Source organism: Columba livia, chromosome 3 (assembly GCF_036013475.1).
Source record: "Columba livia isolate bColLiv1 breed racing homer chromosome 3, bColLiv1.pat.W.v2, whole genome shotgun sequence".
NCBI lineage: Eukaryota > Metazoa > Chordata > Aves > Columbiformes > Columbidae > Columba > Columba livia.
Window position 1 is genome coordinate 109,316,240 of NC_088604.1, and position 15,289 is coordinate 109,331,528.

Below are 15,289 nucleotides of genomic sequence, written 5' to 3' on the forward strand. Positions count from 1 at the left end.
CTGAAGTAGGGGAAATCCAGGCTAGACACAAGGAATTTTTTTATTATGAGGGTGGCAAAACACTGGCACAGGTTGCCCAGAGAGGTGGTAAATGCCCCACCCCTAGAAACCTTCAAGGCCAGGCTAGACAGGGCTCTGAGCAAGCTCTAGTTGCAGATGCTCATTGCAGTGGATTCAACTGGATGACCTTTGAAAGTCCTGTCCAACCCAAACTATTCTACGGTTCTATGATTTCCACTAACTTCCCCCAGTTACACTAAAACCTGTCACCAGAGAAGAACTCGCATCACCCACAAGAACTGCAGTGGTGTCAGGTGCTTAAGCAACCCTGGGATGGGTGTGATGGAGTTGCTTATCATTCCATTGCTTGCTCATGGCAAGGCCTTTCCCCAGGCCCCACACACAGCAGGGTTGTGCCCAAGGAGTACCCTGCCCTGCAGAACTGAGGCACTGTCCTAGTGCACACTCCAGCCTCTCAGACACAGATCATCTGGGTCACATCCACATCACCTTATCAGCACAGCCACATGAGATGGAGCAATCAAACTGAGCAGGAACAAGAGAGCTGGTGGTCATGTGTAATGTTGGAGAGAAGCATTAACTACCCTAAGTTCAAATGCTTCTGACTGTAACAGTACCAACACTAGGAATAAAGGAAAACTGAGGTACTTTATTTCATACAGAATCAGTTTCCTAGAAGCACTAATAGCCCTGTAGAGACCACCTGAAGAAGCTGAGAAGAAGCAGCCCCACTGGAGAGATCCCAGGCAGCAGCACCTGAGCACAGTCAGCAGCATCACCTGGCTGCAAGGAAGGGCAGCCTCACCAGAGGCTGTAGAGCAATGGGGAAGGGTCCAATCATCTATCCTTTACTCAGAACTTGTGAGATATCCAGATACTGCAATGCAGGCAGGGCCCCCAGAAGATGGACGTTGGTCCTCTGGGCTGACTCCTGCTGAGGATGTCAAAGTTGTCAGAGGCTGGAGTGCTGCAAAGAAAGGCTGATGAAAGAGGGTTTATTCACCCTCAGGAAGAGAAGAGCATCCCTTCCCACCTATCCCGCAGACCAATGACAAGGCTACTAGGAAGACAGAGCCAGGCACTTCACTGAGAAAGAGACAACATGGACTAAAACCAGGCAGGTTTCCTGGAGGGGGGGAGGGGGGGGTGTGTGAATTAAAAAAATCATCTTGAGAACTTGAAGCAGTAAAGCAGAGGCTAAGAGAGGTGGTGGCATCTCTCCTTGGACATTCCCAGACCCAAATGAGGAAGCTCTGGGCAACCTGGTAGCCCTGCTCTGTACAGGCACCAGAGCCCTCCCACCCGAGGTCCTTTCCCACATGAGCTGGTGTCTGATAAGATCTGGAATAGAGCCAGCACTGCAGGGTAGGGCTCATGCCCCCAAAGCTAGAGGAAGAGATGAGCAACTTGCAAGGACTGAGACACCATGTACATTTGCATGACAGACTTGTGACCACACAGGTGTGGTGTAAACCACAAGTGAAGAGGACATTTTGGCTACAAAAAGAACTATTTCCTTCAATTCAACCTCTGCTCTGCTGCCTAACAGCATCACTGCACAGTGAAAGGCAGATACTGGGAGGAGCAATGGCCTTTCAGGCCTGGCCATGACAGAGTGAATCCCAGTGCCAGACAACAGCATATCTGTGTGGCAGTCACAAGTTCTTCTGTGAGGGTAGACGGTGCTTGTCTTTGATGGCATTCCTCTTCCTTTTCTTATTCAGGAAGCTCTCCAGCTTTCCACTCCTCTTCAGCTCTGCATACTTCTCAGCTAGCTCCAATTTCCGCTTCTCAGCTGTAGAGGGGAGAAGAGCAAGGTTTTAAACTGAACCCAAATCATCTCTATAGACCAGCCCCTCCTCGCCTCTCCCTCCCTGGCTTCAGGCCTTGCTTGTCCCTTGACTACCAGTGCTAGAACAAGCCCTTCACAGCTCTGTGGAATATTATGGACAGCTCACATCCAGCACTTGGAGTTCTGTCAGCAGTACTCTAGGTCATCCTGCAGCATTTTCACACTGCGTACTTACATTTCTTTAGGAAGAAAGGTTTCTTTCCTTGCTTGGCCAATTCCCTCTGTTGTCTCTTTAAAGACAGCTCTCTCTCTCTCGATTTCTGCTGCTTTTTCTGTGCTTGTTCTTGCTGTGTCTGTAAAGAAAGGATGGCCTGTGTCTAGGCAGACCTCATGTCACACATAGCTTCACAGGAGAGGAGATTCTGCACTGAACTCACCATGCGATTCAGGAGCTGCTGGAGTTTCTCCTTCTGCTCCACATTCCGGCATTTTTTCAGCTGCTTCTGAACCATCTGAAGAAGAGAGCAGAAAGCTGCATGACTGCCTGCCACCTCCACTGTGAACGGCCTTTGTGGAAACTGCCCTTGCCGAGCAAGGCTCTTCTGGCCAAGGATAGGCACACAGCATTACCTCCTTCTCCTGCTTCTTGATGCTGTCCAGGAAGCTGTAGGTCTTCATAAATATTTCAGGCTTATACTCTCCAGACAGGTCATCAAATCGAGGGTCTCTGTGGACCTGAAGGCAGGGAAGGCAGGTAAGAGCTGCAGCCCACATTACCCTCTTAATAGCCTGCTTAGTCTCTTCCCATGGGTCAGGCCATGCCTTTTCCTTTTTTTTTTTTTTTTCCTAGCAATACTATGCACCCACCCATTGAGAACATCTGCAGTTGACAAAGACTGAGTCCAATAACCAAGCTGGCAGTCCCTCACAAAGTCATCAGGACTACCAGGTAACAGACGTTTCCATTTGCAAGTCCACCACCCAGGAGCAGCCAGCTAAAGGAACAACAGCAGAAGTACTGCCTCCAAATATCTGCAACTCCCAGACCAAAAGCTGGCTGAACATGTGTTGTCAAGGTGGCAGATTTGGGAATTCAAACCTATGTGGATTTTTGCAGACTACCTGGACCAGGTCATACAAAAAGAGAGAGACAAAAAGATATCTCTAACTGTGGAAATTAACGTATTAAGATGATGCAGCAATTATAAGTCAAAGTTATATTCAGCTTAAAAACTAGATGGACATTTGAACTTTCAATGGAATTACTACAGAACAAAGACCATAGCTTGCACTGTGATCATCACTGGTGACAGCCATTATATCTTCTAGCAACAACTGTGTCTCAAGTGTTCAAGTTAGTCTTCACGTTGCACATTATGCAGGGCAGCAGGTTCTACAGAGCAGCCACACCTGCATCCCATCTTTTATTCTCCCCAAAGACATGATACCATTACCTGCACTCACCAGACAGCAGTCCAAGCCCTATCCTCCAGAAACAGCCTGTGTCATCTTCCACAGCCCCATTACTATATCTGTGGTAATAAGCATCACTAAGGGAAGTCAGCTCCTGAACTGGGGAGGGGAAAACACTCACCTTCTTTGTAACAGAGATAACTTGTCGCAGAAAAGGTACAGGCTTCTTGGCAGACATTTCCAATGGCCTAAAAAAAGAGAAAAATGTACTTAAGAGGAGCAGGGGACAGAATGGAGGCCCAGGCTAATGTGTCAGGAGGTTAGCCAGACCCTAAGGAAAACATTACTACATGGTGCTGAAACAGCAGACTCTCACACTCAGTCCTCATTGTGATACCGACAGAGAGCAAAAAGGTGACTCAGTCAAGAGCCAGGTGAGGCTGCTACAACCAAATGATCTAGAAGTGCATGGTTAAAAGAATTCTACACAAAACTTGATACAGCCCTACTCTATCAAGTGAAAACCTACCACCTGCATCAGTAAATGCAGAACACTTAATTATTCCTCTCCATGTCTTCATGTATCATGCAACAACCCTCTTCTATTCCTGGTCCACCTACCCTTGACTAATATTTACACTGGAAGGTGAGACCAAAGCTGGGAATTTCTGCACTGACCTGGTAATTACAAAATCATGCAAATTCTACTGTGGCCAGGTTCAGCAAGAAAGCAAACCACAACACAAGAAAAGGTCAGCCCCCAGGAATAAGGGACATAGAGCTGATGGTACATATCCCAAAAGAGGCTTCACAGTGAATCAAGACCATGAGAGCCATAGTGACAACCAATTAAGAGAACAATTTCTCCTTGCAACACAGGCCGTTAGAGCTTGATGCTTTAAGTGTATGCAGGTGACAGTATAGGGTAAAAGAATGGGGTATAACTCTCCCCATATTTCTTGGATGCTGTGTCCTGCAATTTATCAGTACATCAGGCAAGTTATTAGGAACATGAGAAGACCTATGAATGACCTGCTGAGAGTCCCCACAACATGGGTATGATACCTACATCCAGCAACACAATAACACCAGGTCAGGAACATAAAACAACCCCACAGGCTTTCCAAATCACAGTTAGGGTAATGTTCAGAGTATTTTCCTGTCTGCCAATGTGGCTACACCCCTGTACAATGCTCCTGAGTCAGCTTTACACAGCACTGCTGAAGCAGCACAATTCAAGGGGATTTCCCAGAAGTTGTTTGCTTTGTTTTTTCAGCAGCTCACTTCCATAACTAACAAAAAGCATGACAGAAACAGCATGTTAATATACAGTGATGCATCACTTAAAGGATGAGGGGAATTAAATAAAAAGATAATTATGCAAACTGCGTGGCAGAAATAGAGACACTGCGTGAAGACGTTGCACTACATAAAATCCCCCAGACTCTTGGGTAAAAGATAAAGCAGAAACATTAATCAGCTGTTTACGGCAGAAGAAACACATATTCAGCAGAGACTCAGAAACAGGTTAGGGAATGCTAGTGTAACACAAGAAACCTGTTCAAATCACTTTGATACCACCCTGAGGGCTGAAAAACATGTAACTATTGCAAATAAAGGATAATGGTATAACACTTGTTAGCAGTGGGGGCCTGCAGAGGACTATAAAAAGATCTGATAGTTTTTATCGTGTCCAATACATTTTATAGTCATCACACCAACAGCAACTACAGAGTATGCGAATAGAAGATGTAAAGACCACTAAGAACAGGAAAAAGTCTGTGATGGCAAAGTCAAAAAAAAAGAAAATCAACACAGACAAGCCATAGATGAGACAAGGATGAATGAAATTCCAGAACAACTGGCTGTCACTGCAACTCCAGCCAGTGGGAGCCAGGCAACAGATGCTGATAAGCAGGAAGGGCTGTAGAAAACAGCAGGGTAACTATTTCAAGGCCCAAGGGACACAAGTAAACCACCACCACACAGCTTAAAAGAGCAGCATACCATGCTGTGGGTTAAAAGTGCCTTAATACAGAGGATGTAAAAGAACTGAGTGCTGATTTAACTATCAGGTAACAAGTGGCTGCTGCGGATTTGAACAGGATAGGATATTAAGAGCTCTTAAACAGCAACAAATCATTCCCAAATGAAAGACTAGAGTGAAAGGCATTATTGTATAGCACATTAAAGGAGATCTATACCAGTTCTGAGGCAATGGCAACACTGTAAGGAGCTCCCAGCATAACTTCTGGAGTGTAGAGAGCACACATGCACATTTTTGTGATCACAAAATCACATTTTTGAGATCACAAGTCCTCTTTACCCCTTTTTGCTTTGTTGCTGCTTCACTGTAGCTTTGGTAGGTTTTGCAGTTTTCTTCCCATTGGTGACTGGCTTGTGCACTCTTGTTTTCATAACACTCTGCACCCGCAGCCGTTCCTCAAAAGACATATCAGATTGATCTGAAAGAGAATGCAGCACACAACTGAACTGAACTGCTTCTCAAGACACTTTCCACCACCAAATTCCACCAAGAGGGATGTCTTAGAGCCTGAAACAGTGACATGAACACAGTGGTGGCCCATACAACTGCACGGCAGAAAGAAACCACCTCTCCCCAACATGCCTTTGCTTCTCTCTTCACTCAGTAAGACATGCAACTCCATTTCAAAGCTTTTACCTGGTACAAAGAGCGGTACAAGCTCTGTACTGGGCTATATTTTGGGGTCACCTCTCAGTCCCAACTCTTTCACTTTAACAGACTGATCTTGTCGCATTGCCTTTAAATGGGCATCATCACATCTCTGACACCACAAGGCCAGCCAGAAGGCACAGGAAAACCCCGTGGCCTGTTGAGTCTGTCTGTAAAGACCTGGAGATAGTCTGTAAACTACTGAAATCTGGATGTTTAACCTTCGCCATCTCACTACAAACAGGAATAGCTTATAGCCTGATTCACGGGGGGAAGAACAAAACCTCACAACACCAAAAGGCAGTTTCATATTCTAGCCCTACTGTGAGCTACCCACAGTGTTATTCACACCTTGTGTTTCATAAAATATTCCTTCTCTCCACTCACTGCTGGCTAGAGAACCAACACAACACAAGAAAGAGCAAAACAAATTCTACCCCAAGTGCTGATGAATGCACAAGATATTCTTCTGGAATTTTCTGTTGCTATGTTTCTTTAATATCCCTGGTGCCAGTAACCTTTAACATTTCTTATAACCACAAAGTAAAAATATTATCAACAGTTCTTTCTGAATTCACACTCCGGGGTGTTCAAGACTAGCAATTTCTTAAGGCAGCACTTAGATATGCTCATTCCATTCTCTGGATGACAGTTGGGGCAAAAAGGAACAGGATGGTTTGCACTGGCTCCCTTCTGAAGGAGAAAGTCTTGGCAAACACCACCTGGGTGGCATTTGCCAGCTCAAAACTGCGGAGCAGTGCTGGGCACATGGTTTTTCCAAGCCTTTGCACTACTATGCATTTGGCACAAAACAAACCAGCTATGGCATAGCAAAAACAATCACATCCTGCCTGAGGTGGGCTGAGGCTGGCTGGATGCTGGGTGTCCACCAAGCTACTCTGTCACTCCCCTCCTCAGCCAGGACAAGGGAAAGAAAACCTAATGAAAGATTCGTGGGTTTAGATAAGGACAGGGAAAGATTGCTCACCAATAACCATCACAGGCAAAACAAACTTGATTTGGGGAAAATTTATTTATTACCAGAGTAGGCTAATGAGAAATAAACCCCAAATCTTAAAATACCTTGCCCCCACCCCACTGTTCCCAGGCTCAGCTTCACTCCTGAATTTCTCTACCTCCTCCCGCCCCTGGAAAGGCACAAGGGAATGGGCGCTGTGATCAGTTCATTGTGCACTGCTGCACGTTCCTCCTCAGGGAGACTCCTCACACTCTTTCCCTGCTCCAGTGTGGGGTTCCTCTCATGGGAGATCGTTCTCCACAAACATCTCCAACGTGAGTCCTTTGCATGGGCTGCAGTTCTTCACTAACTGCTCCAGCATGGGTCCCTTCCATGGGGTGCAAGCCCTTCAGGAACAGACTGCTCCTGTGTGGGTCCTCCATGAGGTCACAAGTCCTGCCAGCAAACCTGCTCCAGCATGGGCTTCCCACAGGGTCACAGCCTCCTTCAGGCATGCACCTGCTCCAGAATAGGGTCCTCCCTGGCTGCAAGTGGAGATCTGCTCACTATGGACTTCCACGGCTGCGGGGGAACAGCTGGCCTCACAATGTTAGGTACTATGGGCTGCAGGGGAAACTCCGCTCCACCACCTGAAGCACCTCCTGCCCCTCTGCCGTGGTTTCACCTGAGCTAGCAATATAACCACAGTAGCCACCCACCCACCCCCCTCTTCACCCCTAAACAGGGGAGAGAATAGAAGGGGAAGGGAGAAACTTGGATTGACATAAACCCAGTTTAACAAAATACTAATACACTACTAGTCAATATTTTTATGAAATAGAAATAGAATATAAAATATACTCAACGCAATTCCTCACAAACTCCACCCACACTGAGCAGCCAGTCCCAGGAAGCAGCACCTGGTCCTGAACAGCTGATCCCAGAGAGAGAAAAAGGAAAAAGGCAGAAAGGCCTGAAGGCCTCTGCAAACAGCAGGATGGGAAGAGGCCAAACTAATGCGAGTCCTGAACAGAACTCCCCTGGCTCTGACAAAGAGAACAAAGAAAACGAAGAAGACAAGAGAGAGACTGAAGATCCTGACTCTCTTTAAATATGAAGCATGATGCTAATGGGATGGAATATTCTTATTGATCAGTCTGGATGTCAGTCAAGCTCTGCCCCATCTCTGTCCCCCTTCCTTGATGCTTCACCCCTGTGGGCAGAGCACTGAATGTCCTTGGCTCTGAGATCAGAACAATTAAAAACATTAGCTCTGTGCTGGGGTGTTATCTCTTGTTCTTAAACAAAGTCCAGATAATGAGCATGCTAGCTATGGAAAAGAAAGATTTCTAACTGCATGAAGAAAATTAAACCATTTTCAGTCAAACCATCACACTAGTAAAGCATGTGGGAGCTCTATAGTCCACAGAGGGGGTGAGTCAGGAAGTGGCATTTCTAAGGAGAAATCAGTCCTCAGGTCTACTGACAAAATATTTTAATAGTGGTGCAGGATACCAGACCAAACTTGACCACTAAAAACCTAATGGGGAAAGTACCTTCCACACAGTATTATCAGCCCATGAAATACATCCTGCTATCTACTTGTAGGAGACTGAATTAGCCACTCACATTGATAAAAACGTAATTGATATCAGCATTAAAAAAAAAGCCTGTTTTGGGGCAGAAGTGAATGTCACAGCTGGGCAGCAGACTTGGCAACTGTGTGTGTGAAAAAGTTGCTGGCTTACTGCTCCAAAGCAACTGGTCCTGTCCACAGCCTCTGCACAAGGAGAGTTCAGGATCCTTAAAATCTGTGCTATGGGTTCTCCATCAAAATACTTATTAAAAAGGACAAGATTTCTTTCCTTGTTTCTCACATTTTTTTCTTAACACTTTAACTTCCCAATTTTTATTTAATTCCTTTCCCCCCTCCAGGATATAATTTACCCCTTGTGTGCTCTTTCCATAGTCCATTTCAGCCTCCTTTCTGCTGTTTTTCCCCTTCCTCCATTATTTTTTTGGTTGTTTCCTCTCCTTTCCATCTCCTGCTAAGCTACTGTTACCTGCTGGTAATGTAGACACGTCCTGCTCACCAGCACCAGCCTCTCCACACCTCCTCACCTTGTGCAGACTCTGTGACATATGGACACCTTATGCCTTTCTCAGCTGAAACAACTAAGAATTATACAACCTGCTGAAGCCATCAGAGGGTCCAAAATGCAAAAACAGACGGCCTAAGAAATGGCTTGTATCCACCCAGTCATTCCCTACTGAGACAAGCTTTGTGCTGGTCTCTAATATAACTACTTCTGTTACAGAAATAAGATTATATGGGGCCCAGACAGAAACGAAAAGCAAAACTCCTGTTCCCATGCACATCGGCTGTGGGAAGGGAAGGAACGAGACTGTCAGTGGTCTTCTCTCTGAGCTTTATTAAAGTTCACCACTAAAAGAGGAAAACGAAATGCACACAGATAGCGGGGCACCCCACCCACCACCAGCTTCCCCTTCCCAAAAGCCCGTCTCTGGATGAGATGCAGCTCCCCCAGACAAACACAACAAGGAGCCTCCTCTCATAAGATAACCAGGAACTTCTCTCACCTGTGACACACTGCGCCATACCACGTATTTCACATCCATGTCCATTCCCTCACAATTCTCATTTTTGCTCTCACCTTGATCAAGACAAGGAAACCACATGGTGTACACTGCTGCAGAAAACAACTGCCTCAACACCCCAAGCCTGAGCACCACTGCTGTTCTCACAGCTACACACCACCTTGTCCTTCCAGTCTACCTGTCCCCTTGAGGACCTCTTAGACAGCTGCTGTCTGCACCAAGCAACTGTCTTTGAGTAGATGTGCAAGATCTTCCACACACGGGAAGAAGAGGCCCCTCTAAGTTTTTCTTCTAGAAACACCTCAAATAGCTCAGAACGGTACGCTGCTCTTGACCCCCAACTCCTTCCCTGAGCAGAGCAGGTGCACGAAGGAGCTGCAACACGGGAAGTGACCAGGCCAGTTCCTTCCCCACCCGACGGGTGTCCAGGACACTTCCATGCGTCGCGGCCCGGGTGACGCCGGGAACCTGCCTGGTTCCCGGACCTCCCGAGTGCGGCCCACCGGCGGGGCGAGGCGGCAAGCCTCAGGCCGGAGACCGCCGCCTTCCCCGCAGGGCCGCTTCAGCCGGGCAGCCCTCACCTCTCCCGCTGGACTCCGCCGCCGGCTCCTCCGCGCCCTCAGCCCCCAGCAGGCTCCCGATCTCCTCACTGTCGCCGCCATCGCTGCTGTCGCCACAGCTCCCGCCCTCCGCCGCTCTCAGCCTCCCGAGGGGCTGCTCTGCGGCCGCAGCTCCTCCCCGTCCCGCCGCTCGGGCCCGCCAGTTCCGCCGGGGCCGGCCCCTCGCGGGCTCCGGCCGCATCACCGCCCGCTCCCGGCAGCGCCACGCGGGAACCCGCCCCGAGCTCGGACCCCAGCCCGCGCGGCAGCGGGGGACCGGAAGCAGGCGCGCTGCGGCGGCGCACACGCGGACAGAGCCGGGCGGAGGAACGGACATTTATTGACGGGCGTAGGGCGCACAGTGCGCGTGCGCGGCGGGAGACTCCGCCCCCTCCAGCGCGCTGCCCGGGAGACGGCCCAGGGCGGTGTCGTGAGCGCCGGGGCGGAGGGGTTCGGGCCCGGGCCAGAGCGGGTGCCGGGTTGCGGTGGCGGGCGGCGAGAGGCTGTCGGCCAAGGCGCGGAGCTGTGCGGCCAGCAGGCTGAGCTCCCGCCCCGGCGGCGGGACGGCGGCAGGCGCGGGCGGCGGCGCTGCCGCGGTACGGGGCGGGCGGCGGTGCTGTCGGGCGCGCAGGTAGGCCGCCTCCTCCTCCCTGCAGCGGACACAGGGCTGAGGGGCGGCCCGCGGTGCGGCACCGCCCGGCCGTCCTCCCCTTTGAACCCTCACCTGAGGCAGTGGCTGGTGCAGGTGATGGAGTGGCCCCCGCTGTCCCGCCGCGCCGAGACGCGGAGCCAGGCCCAGGTGCGGTCTCTGCGCAGCACACGCAGCACTGCTGTCCCTGCTGTGGCCCCGGCCCCGCGTGCTGCAAGCAAGGGCTGCGTCAGCCTGCGGCAGGCACAGCGGGCACAGGTGCCGGGGCAGAGCGGCATGCTGCCTGGGGACCCAGCAGGCTGCCCTCACGGGGCCTGCAGTCAGTCGCTGCTCTGGCCCCAGCAAAACAGAAGCCACAGGTAGCAATGTCAGGTCCGTAAAAGTCCCGCCCTCCCAAAATGCTGGGGCCCAAATGGGCTTGTCCCTCCTCTGCACTGTGGCAGAGCAGGGTGCCCACATTCCCAAACTTGGAAGCTACTTGTGACCTTACAGTGTATGGAGCACATAACTAGTTCTCTGCTTTGTCCTTTTCAGAGAAGGGAGCCACAGTGGGCAGGACTAAATTAACTTCTGTTGTCCTGGACAGCCATGTTTCATGCATAGCCAGAGCATGTAGCCAGAGAAAAACATGGATGTTCCCAGGCCTGACACTCACCCACGGCCCTGTGCTGGGCAGCTGCTAAGTCAGCATCCTCAGGGTGCAGGAGGCTGTACCACGACTGACCGATCAGTTCCTCCCTTCGGTAGCCAAGATGATAGGTGACACTGGGGAAGACAAGGGGAGTGGTGACTGAGTGCTTTGCAGGGTCTTTACCATGTCAGCAAGGAACAGCTGTCGCGTGATAGAGGAGACAGCAAAACAATAGGGATACAGAAATGAGTTGCAAATGAGGGAGGGAGGAGGCTTGGGGAGCATCTGGGAGAGTCTTGCTGTTCATGCAGGGTTTGGCCTGCATCTGACATGCAGGCTTGGTGAAGGGAAATGATCTTGGCTGTCCAAGCTGCGGCTGTGGTGTGAGCAGGCACCCCTCACCTCTCTGTGACATCAGTAAATGTCATGTCTAGGATGTGCGTGCTCTGGAATAGGTCATCATGGGAACCAGCATCACCATCTGTGGGCAACCGTGCCACCAGTGTGCAGAGGGCCAGGAACACTGTGGTGGTGGAGGAGGCTGGCTGGCCGAGGGCTGCAAAGTGCCCGTGCACTGCCACGGCTCGATTCCCCCCGTGCCGCAGCCGGAAGGCTTTGGATGTGTGCATCTCGCCAACAAATGTGACTTCTGGAGAGAAACAAACCAGTCAGAGCTGCTCGGGGGTTCCTTTGGTCTGCTCCCAGCAGAACTGGCTAGCCCTGGCTCTCTGACCACAGCCAGTAAGGGCCAGAGCAGGGCAGCAGCGTCTGTGAGATGACAGTCCCGGTCTTCCTTACCTCGGCCAGGCTCCTCCTGGGCAAGGAGGAGCTGCTTGCGCACGTCCTCATGTGCTTGCCCATCCAGGATGTCGAAGACTGTGTCTCCCTGGGCAAGCAGCTCCACCTGATTAAGAGAGGGCTGCTGTGGTGGACTGAGCCAGCCCCAGTGGAACCCACCAGGAACTCACAGCCCACTGGAGCCACAGGCCAGCATCTGCTGGGGCAGCGTGTCATGCACGCAATACAGACACCAGGCCAGATACAGGGACAGTGACCACAATTGCTCAGTGGGCATGCCTTACCACAGAGAGGCCCAGGACCTGAGCCACATTCTCTGAGATGTAGACCAGTTTGCCACTGGCGGAGAGCACCAGCAGAAAGCCCGGCAGCAGAGAGAGCAGCTCCATGCCCAGGGCCAGTCCTGCAGGAGGAGCCAAGTCTGCAGGGACAGCAGGGGGTAAAGTGCTATTTTGGGGCAGGATCAGTGCCCCACACAGAGCCAAACTATTGTGGGGTACAGCAGTGCCATGGCTACCTGGGGGGAACAGCTGAGCCCCCCGCAGCTGGAGGCACACCAGGGCCATGGTGTGGAGGTAGGAGAGCCGCTCCTTCTCCCGTGCAGAGATGGGCAGCAGGGAGCGCAGTGCCTGCAGCTCCACGTTGATCTGGTCCCGGCGAGCCTTGGAGGCACTCTTGGTTGACCTGCAAAGCCAGGTGACTGGGGTGATGTGTCCAGGGAGGGAGAGGCACAGCATTTCCCACCCAAAGCAATGAGAATTGCAAACCAGGAGACATGGGGTAGAGACATTTCCCTAGAGAGGCTCAGCACATGTGCCTGCTACCTCTAGGAGAGCAAACCTTTGGTGGCTGTTCTGTTGCAGTGGATGCAGGCAGAGCTGCTCATGGCTACCCAGGGAGACAGACCGCTGGCTTGGCTACTGCCGCTCTCTCAGGGGACCACATTGGACAATGATGGAGTGGTAGCCCGAGTGACACACCCCCCCCGCCAAACCCCACAAGGATGGAAACTGCAACCAGTGCCAGAATGTGAGCTCCAGCCCATTTCATTGGCCTTTACTCTTCAACCACCTGAAATCCCTCTGCCCCTCTAAGCTCCCACACCTCCTCCCCACACATCAACTGGCAGCCCCCCATCCCAGGCTGGTGCCAGCCCCTTAGAAGGGCTATCAGCCACTAGGCAAGCTGGCTCAGGGCTCTCCTCTGTAGGAGACCATCACAGGAGGTAGGAGGGAGCTCACCTGAATGGCCTCGGGGTGCTGGGCACCTGCTTGCCCCTCCTGAGCAGGCAGCTCATCTCTGCCTGCAGTGGCCTGTGGCAGTGGCTACAGAAGATGGTCATGGTGCCGGCAATAGGATGTCCGCAGCTGGCAGCAAACCACCGCCTCCTTTGCCTCTGACTGCGTCCAAACCTGCTGACCCCGCTGCTCCTGGCCTCCTTTTGTACCCTCCTGGGGTGCAGGGGCCAAGCTGCGGCGCATGGAGAGAGTTACCTCTCATGACGCAACACCCAACAGCTTAGAGCTATTTTTAGAAGGCAGGCTGCTAAAAATAGCCCTTTCAGCAGGCTGCAATCTGAGAAGGGAAGCAATAAAAGGAAGCTGGGGTCTTTAAAGCAAACCTGGCTGCTCAGGAGGGGGTGATGATGAAGGTAGCTGGAATCCCCGCCATGGGACAAACATCTGCCAGCTGCTGGCCTGCTGTTGTTGCCAGCCCAGCAGAAGGTCCACAATGGGCTGAAGGCCTTGATAGTTCCTTGAAGGGGAGCGGGGTGCCTGCAAGCCTCTCCCTGGTGAGCCCCTTCTTTTTCTTCCCAGAGAAGCCTTCTCCACACCAAAGGTTTGCTCTCCTAGAGGCAGCTGGCGTGAAGCACTGAGGCTTTCTAGACCCTGTCTCCATGTCCCAGAACTTGTAATTCTCCCCAGAGAAGCCCCAGTGACAGCCACTCATGGACAGAGCCAGAAGCATCTTGGGGAGCCTCTGTGCTCAGCACCATGTTGCCCAGTGCAGTGAGCCTGGGTAGTCCACAAGTGTTTCCTGCTGCCTGGCACCCTGCAAGGAGAGTAAGCTTGGTGCTTTGGTGTTGGGGAAGAGGATGCCATAGCAAAAAACCTCCAACATTTCATGGCACGGGTTGAGAGAGCCTGTGGCTGAGGCAGCTGTTTGAGCAGGGAAGCTGGAGCTGCTGAATAACTAATGGGAGATGCCTACCTAGCCCTTGCAGGTAACCCGCAGGTGCCAAGGACCACACATGGGGGGAGCCCAGCTGAGGGAGTCCTTCCAGGGCCAGATGTGCTGCCAGCACACCCTGGCTCCGGTCAGGCCCCACACCTGCCATTGATGCTTGTCACCCATCACAGCAAGGTGCTGCCAGTACCTGAAGAACAAGTTCTTGTCACAACTGTGGTGCCTTCTGTTCTCTTGCCATGGAGTTTTCACTGCTCTCATACCACTCCAGGCTGCTCCATTGCACCCATATTGGCCACCTCTTGCAGGCTGAGGAACCCAGGCTCCTCTGCAACCCCATGCTGCTAGATAAGAGGCACTCAATCCTGGCTATATGCCAGCCCTCAGGACAGGGGAGATGGCCTGGGCCCCTTGCTCCCAGCACACAGGTGCCACCACTACCACCTCTTGGCTGCCCTGTGACTCTGGCATCCCAGGGAACACCCTGAACAATTCCATGGCTTTCCTTGCCTTAGCCATGCTATGCTTGCCACTGGTGGGTGATCTTCACATTGGACACCTCGCCTCTATGGGAAGGGGCTCAGGCACAGCCTCTCATGCCACCCACAAAGGCTGCCCCACACCTCCATTCACCTCCCTCCCTGGGGCAGGGAGCTGTAGGGCACCTGCACTGCAGTCTTGCCCCTGCACCTACCTTCCCAAGGCAGCACAGGCCAGGAGATATGCGCTGCCTTCCTCCCTGCCATCTCACAGGGCAGCACAGCCCTGGGCAGGAGGCAGGCATGCCAGGGCAGTGTTGCTGTGGGGTGCCCAGCTCCCCTTCTCCCACCCCAGCCAGGGCCATGGCTCACACCAGCTACAGCCCCCAGCTGCCACAAGCCTTCAGTGGCCTGCAGCTGTGCAGGAGGGCACCTAGTTCCATCTCTC

At 51.8% G+C, this 15,289-nt stretch overlaps 2 protein-coding genes across 5 annotated transcripts; both read right to left on the reverse strand.

Annotated features, from left to right (window-relative positions):
* Positions 1 to 650: 650 nt before the first annotated feature.
* Positions 651 to 10,459, reverse strand: RRP36 (ribosomal RNA processing 36). The gene is made up of 7 exons (XM_065059016.1): positions 10,080 to 10,459; positions 5,553 to 5,691; positions 3,408 to 3,474; positions 2,444 to 2,548; positions 2,251 to 2,325; positions 2,049 to 2,166; positions 651 to 1,816 (listed from the first exon to the last, which is right to left on the reverse strand). Exons 1-7 carry the CDS (start codon positions 10,432 to 10,434, stop codon positions 1,677 to 1,679), a joined length of 999 nt encoding a protein of 332 aa, XP_064915088.1. The 5' UTR covers positions 10,435 to 10,459; the 3' UTR covers positions 651 to 1,676.
* On the reverse strand, positions 10,435 to 15,158 carry LOC102094619 (neuronal PAS domain-containing protein 4). 4 transcript variants are annotated; one of them, XM_065059004.1, is made up of 8 exons: positions 13,417 to 15,158; positions 12,693 to 12,859; positions 12,460 to 12,578; positions 12,176 to 12,281; positions 11,780 to 12,026; positions 11,402 to 11,511; positions 10,822 to 10,957; positions 10,435 to 10,747 (listed from the first exon to the last, which is right to left on the reverse strand). In XM_065059004.1, the coding sequence occupies exons 1-8, from the start codon at positions 13,515 to 13,517 to the stop codon at positions 10,435 to 10,437; spliced, it is 1,299 nt and encodes a 432-aa protein (XP_064915076.1). In that variant the 5' UTR covers positions 13,518 to 15,158. The 4 variants fall into 4 exon arrangements, with proteins under 4 accessions (XP_064915076.1, XP_064915075.1, XP_064915074.1 ...); XM_065059003.1 differs by having other exon boundaries at positions 12,460 to 12,596; XM_065059002.1 differs by having other exon boundaries at positions 12,460 to 12,859.
* Between the last annotated feature and the right edge of the window lie 131 nt (positions 15,159 to 15,289).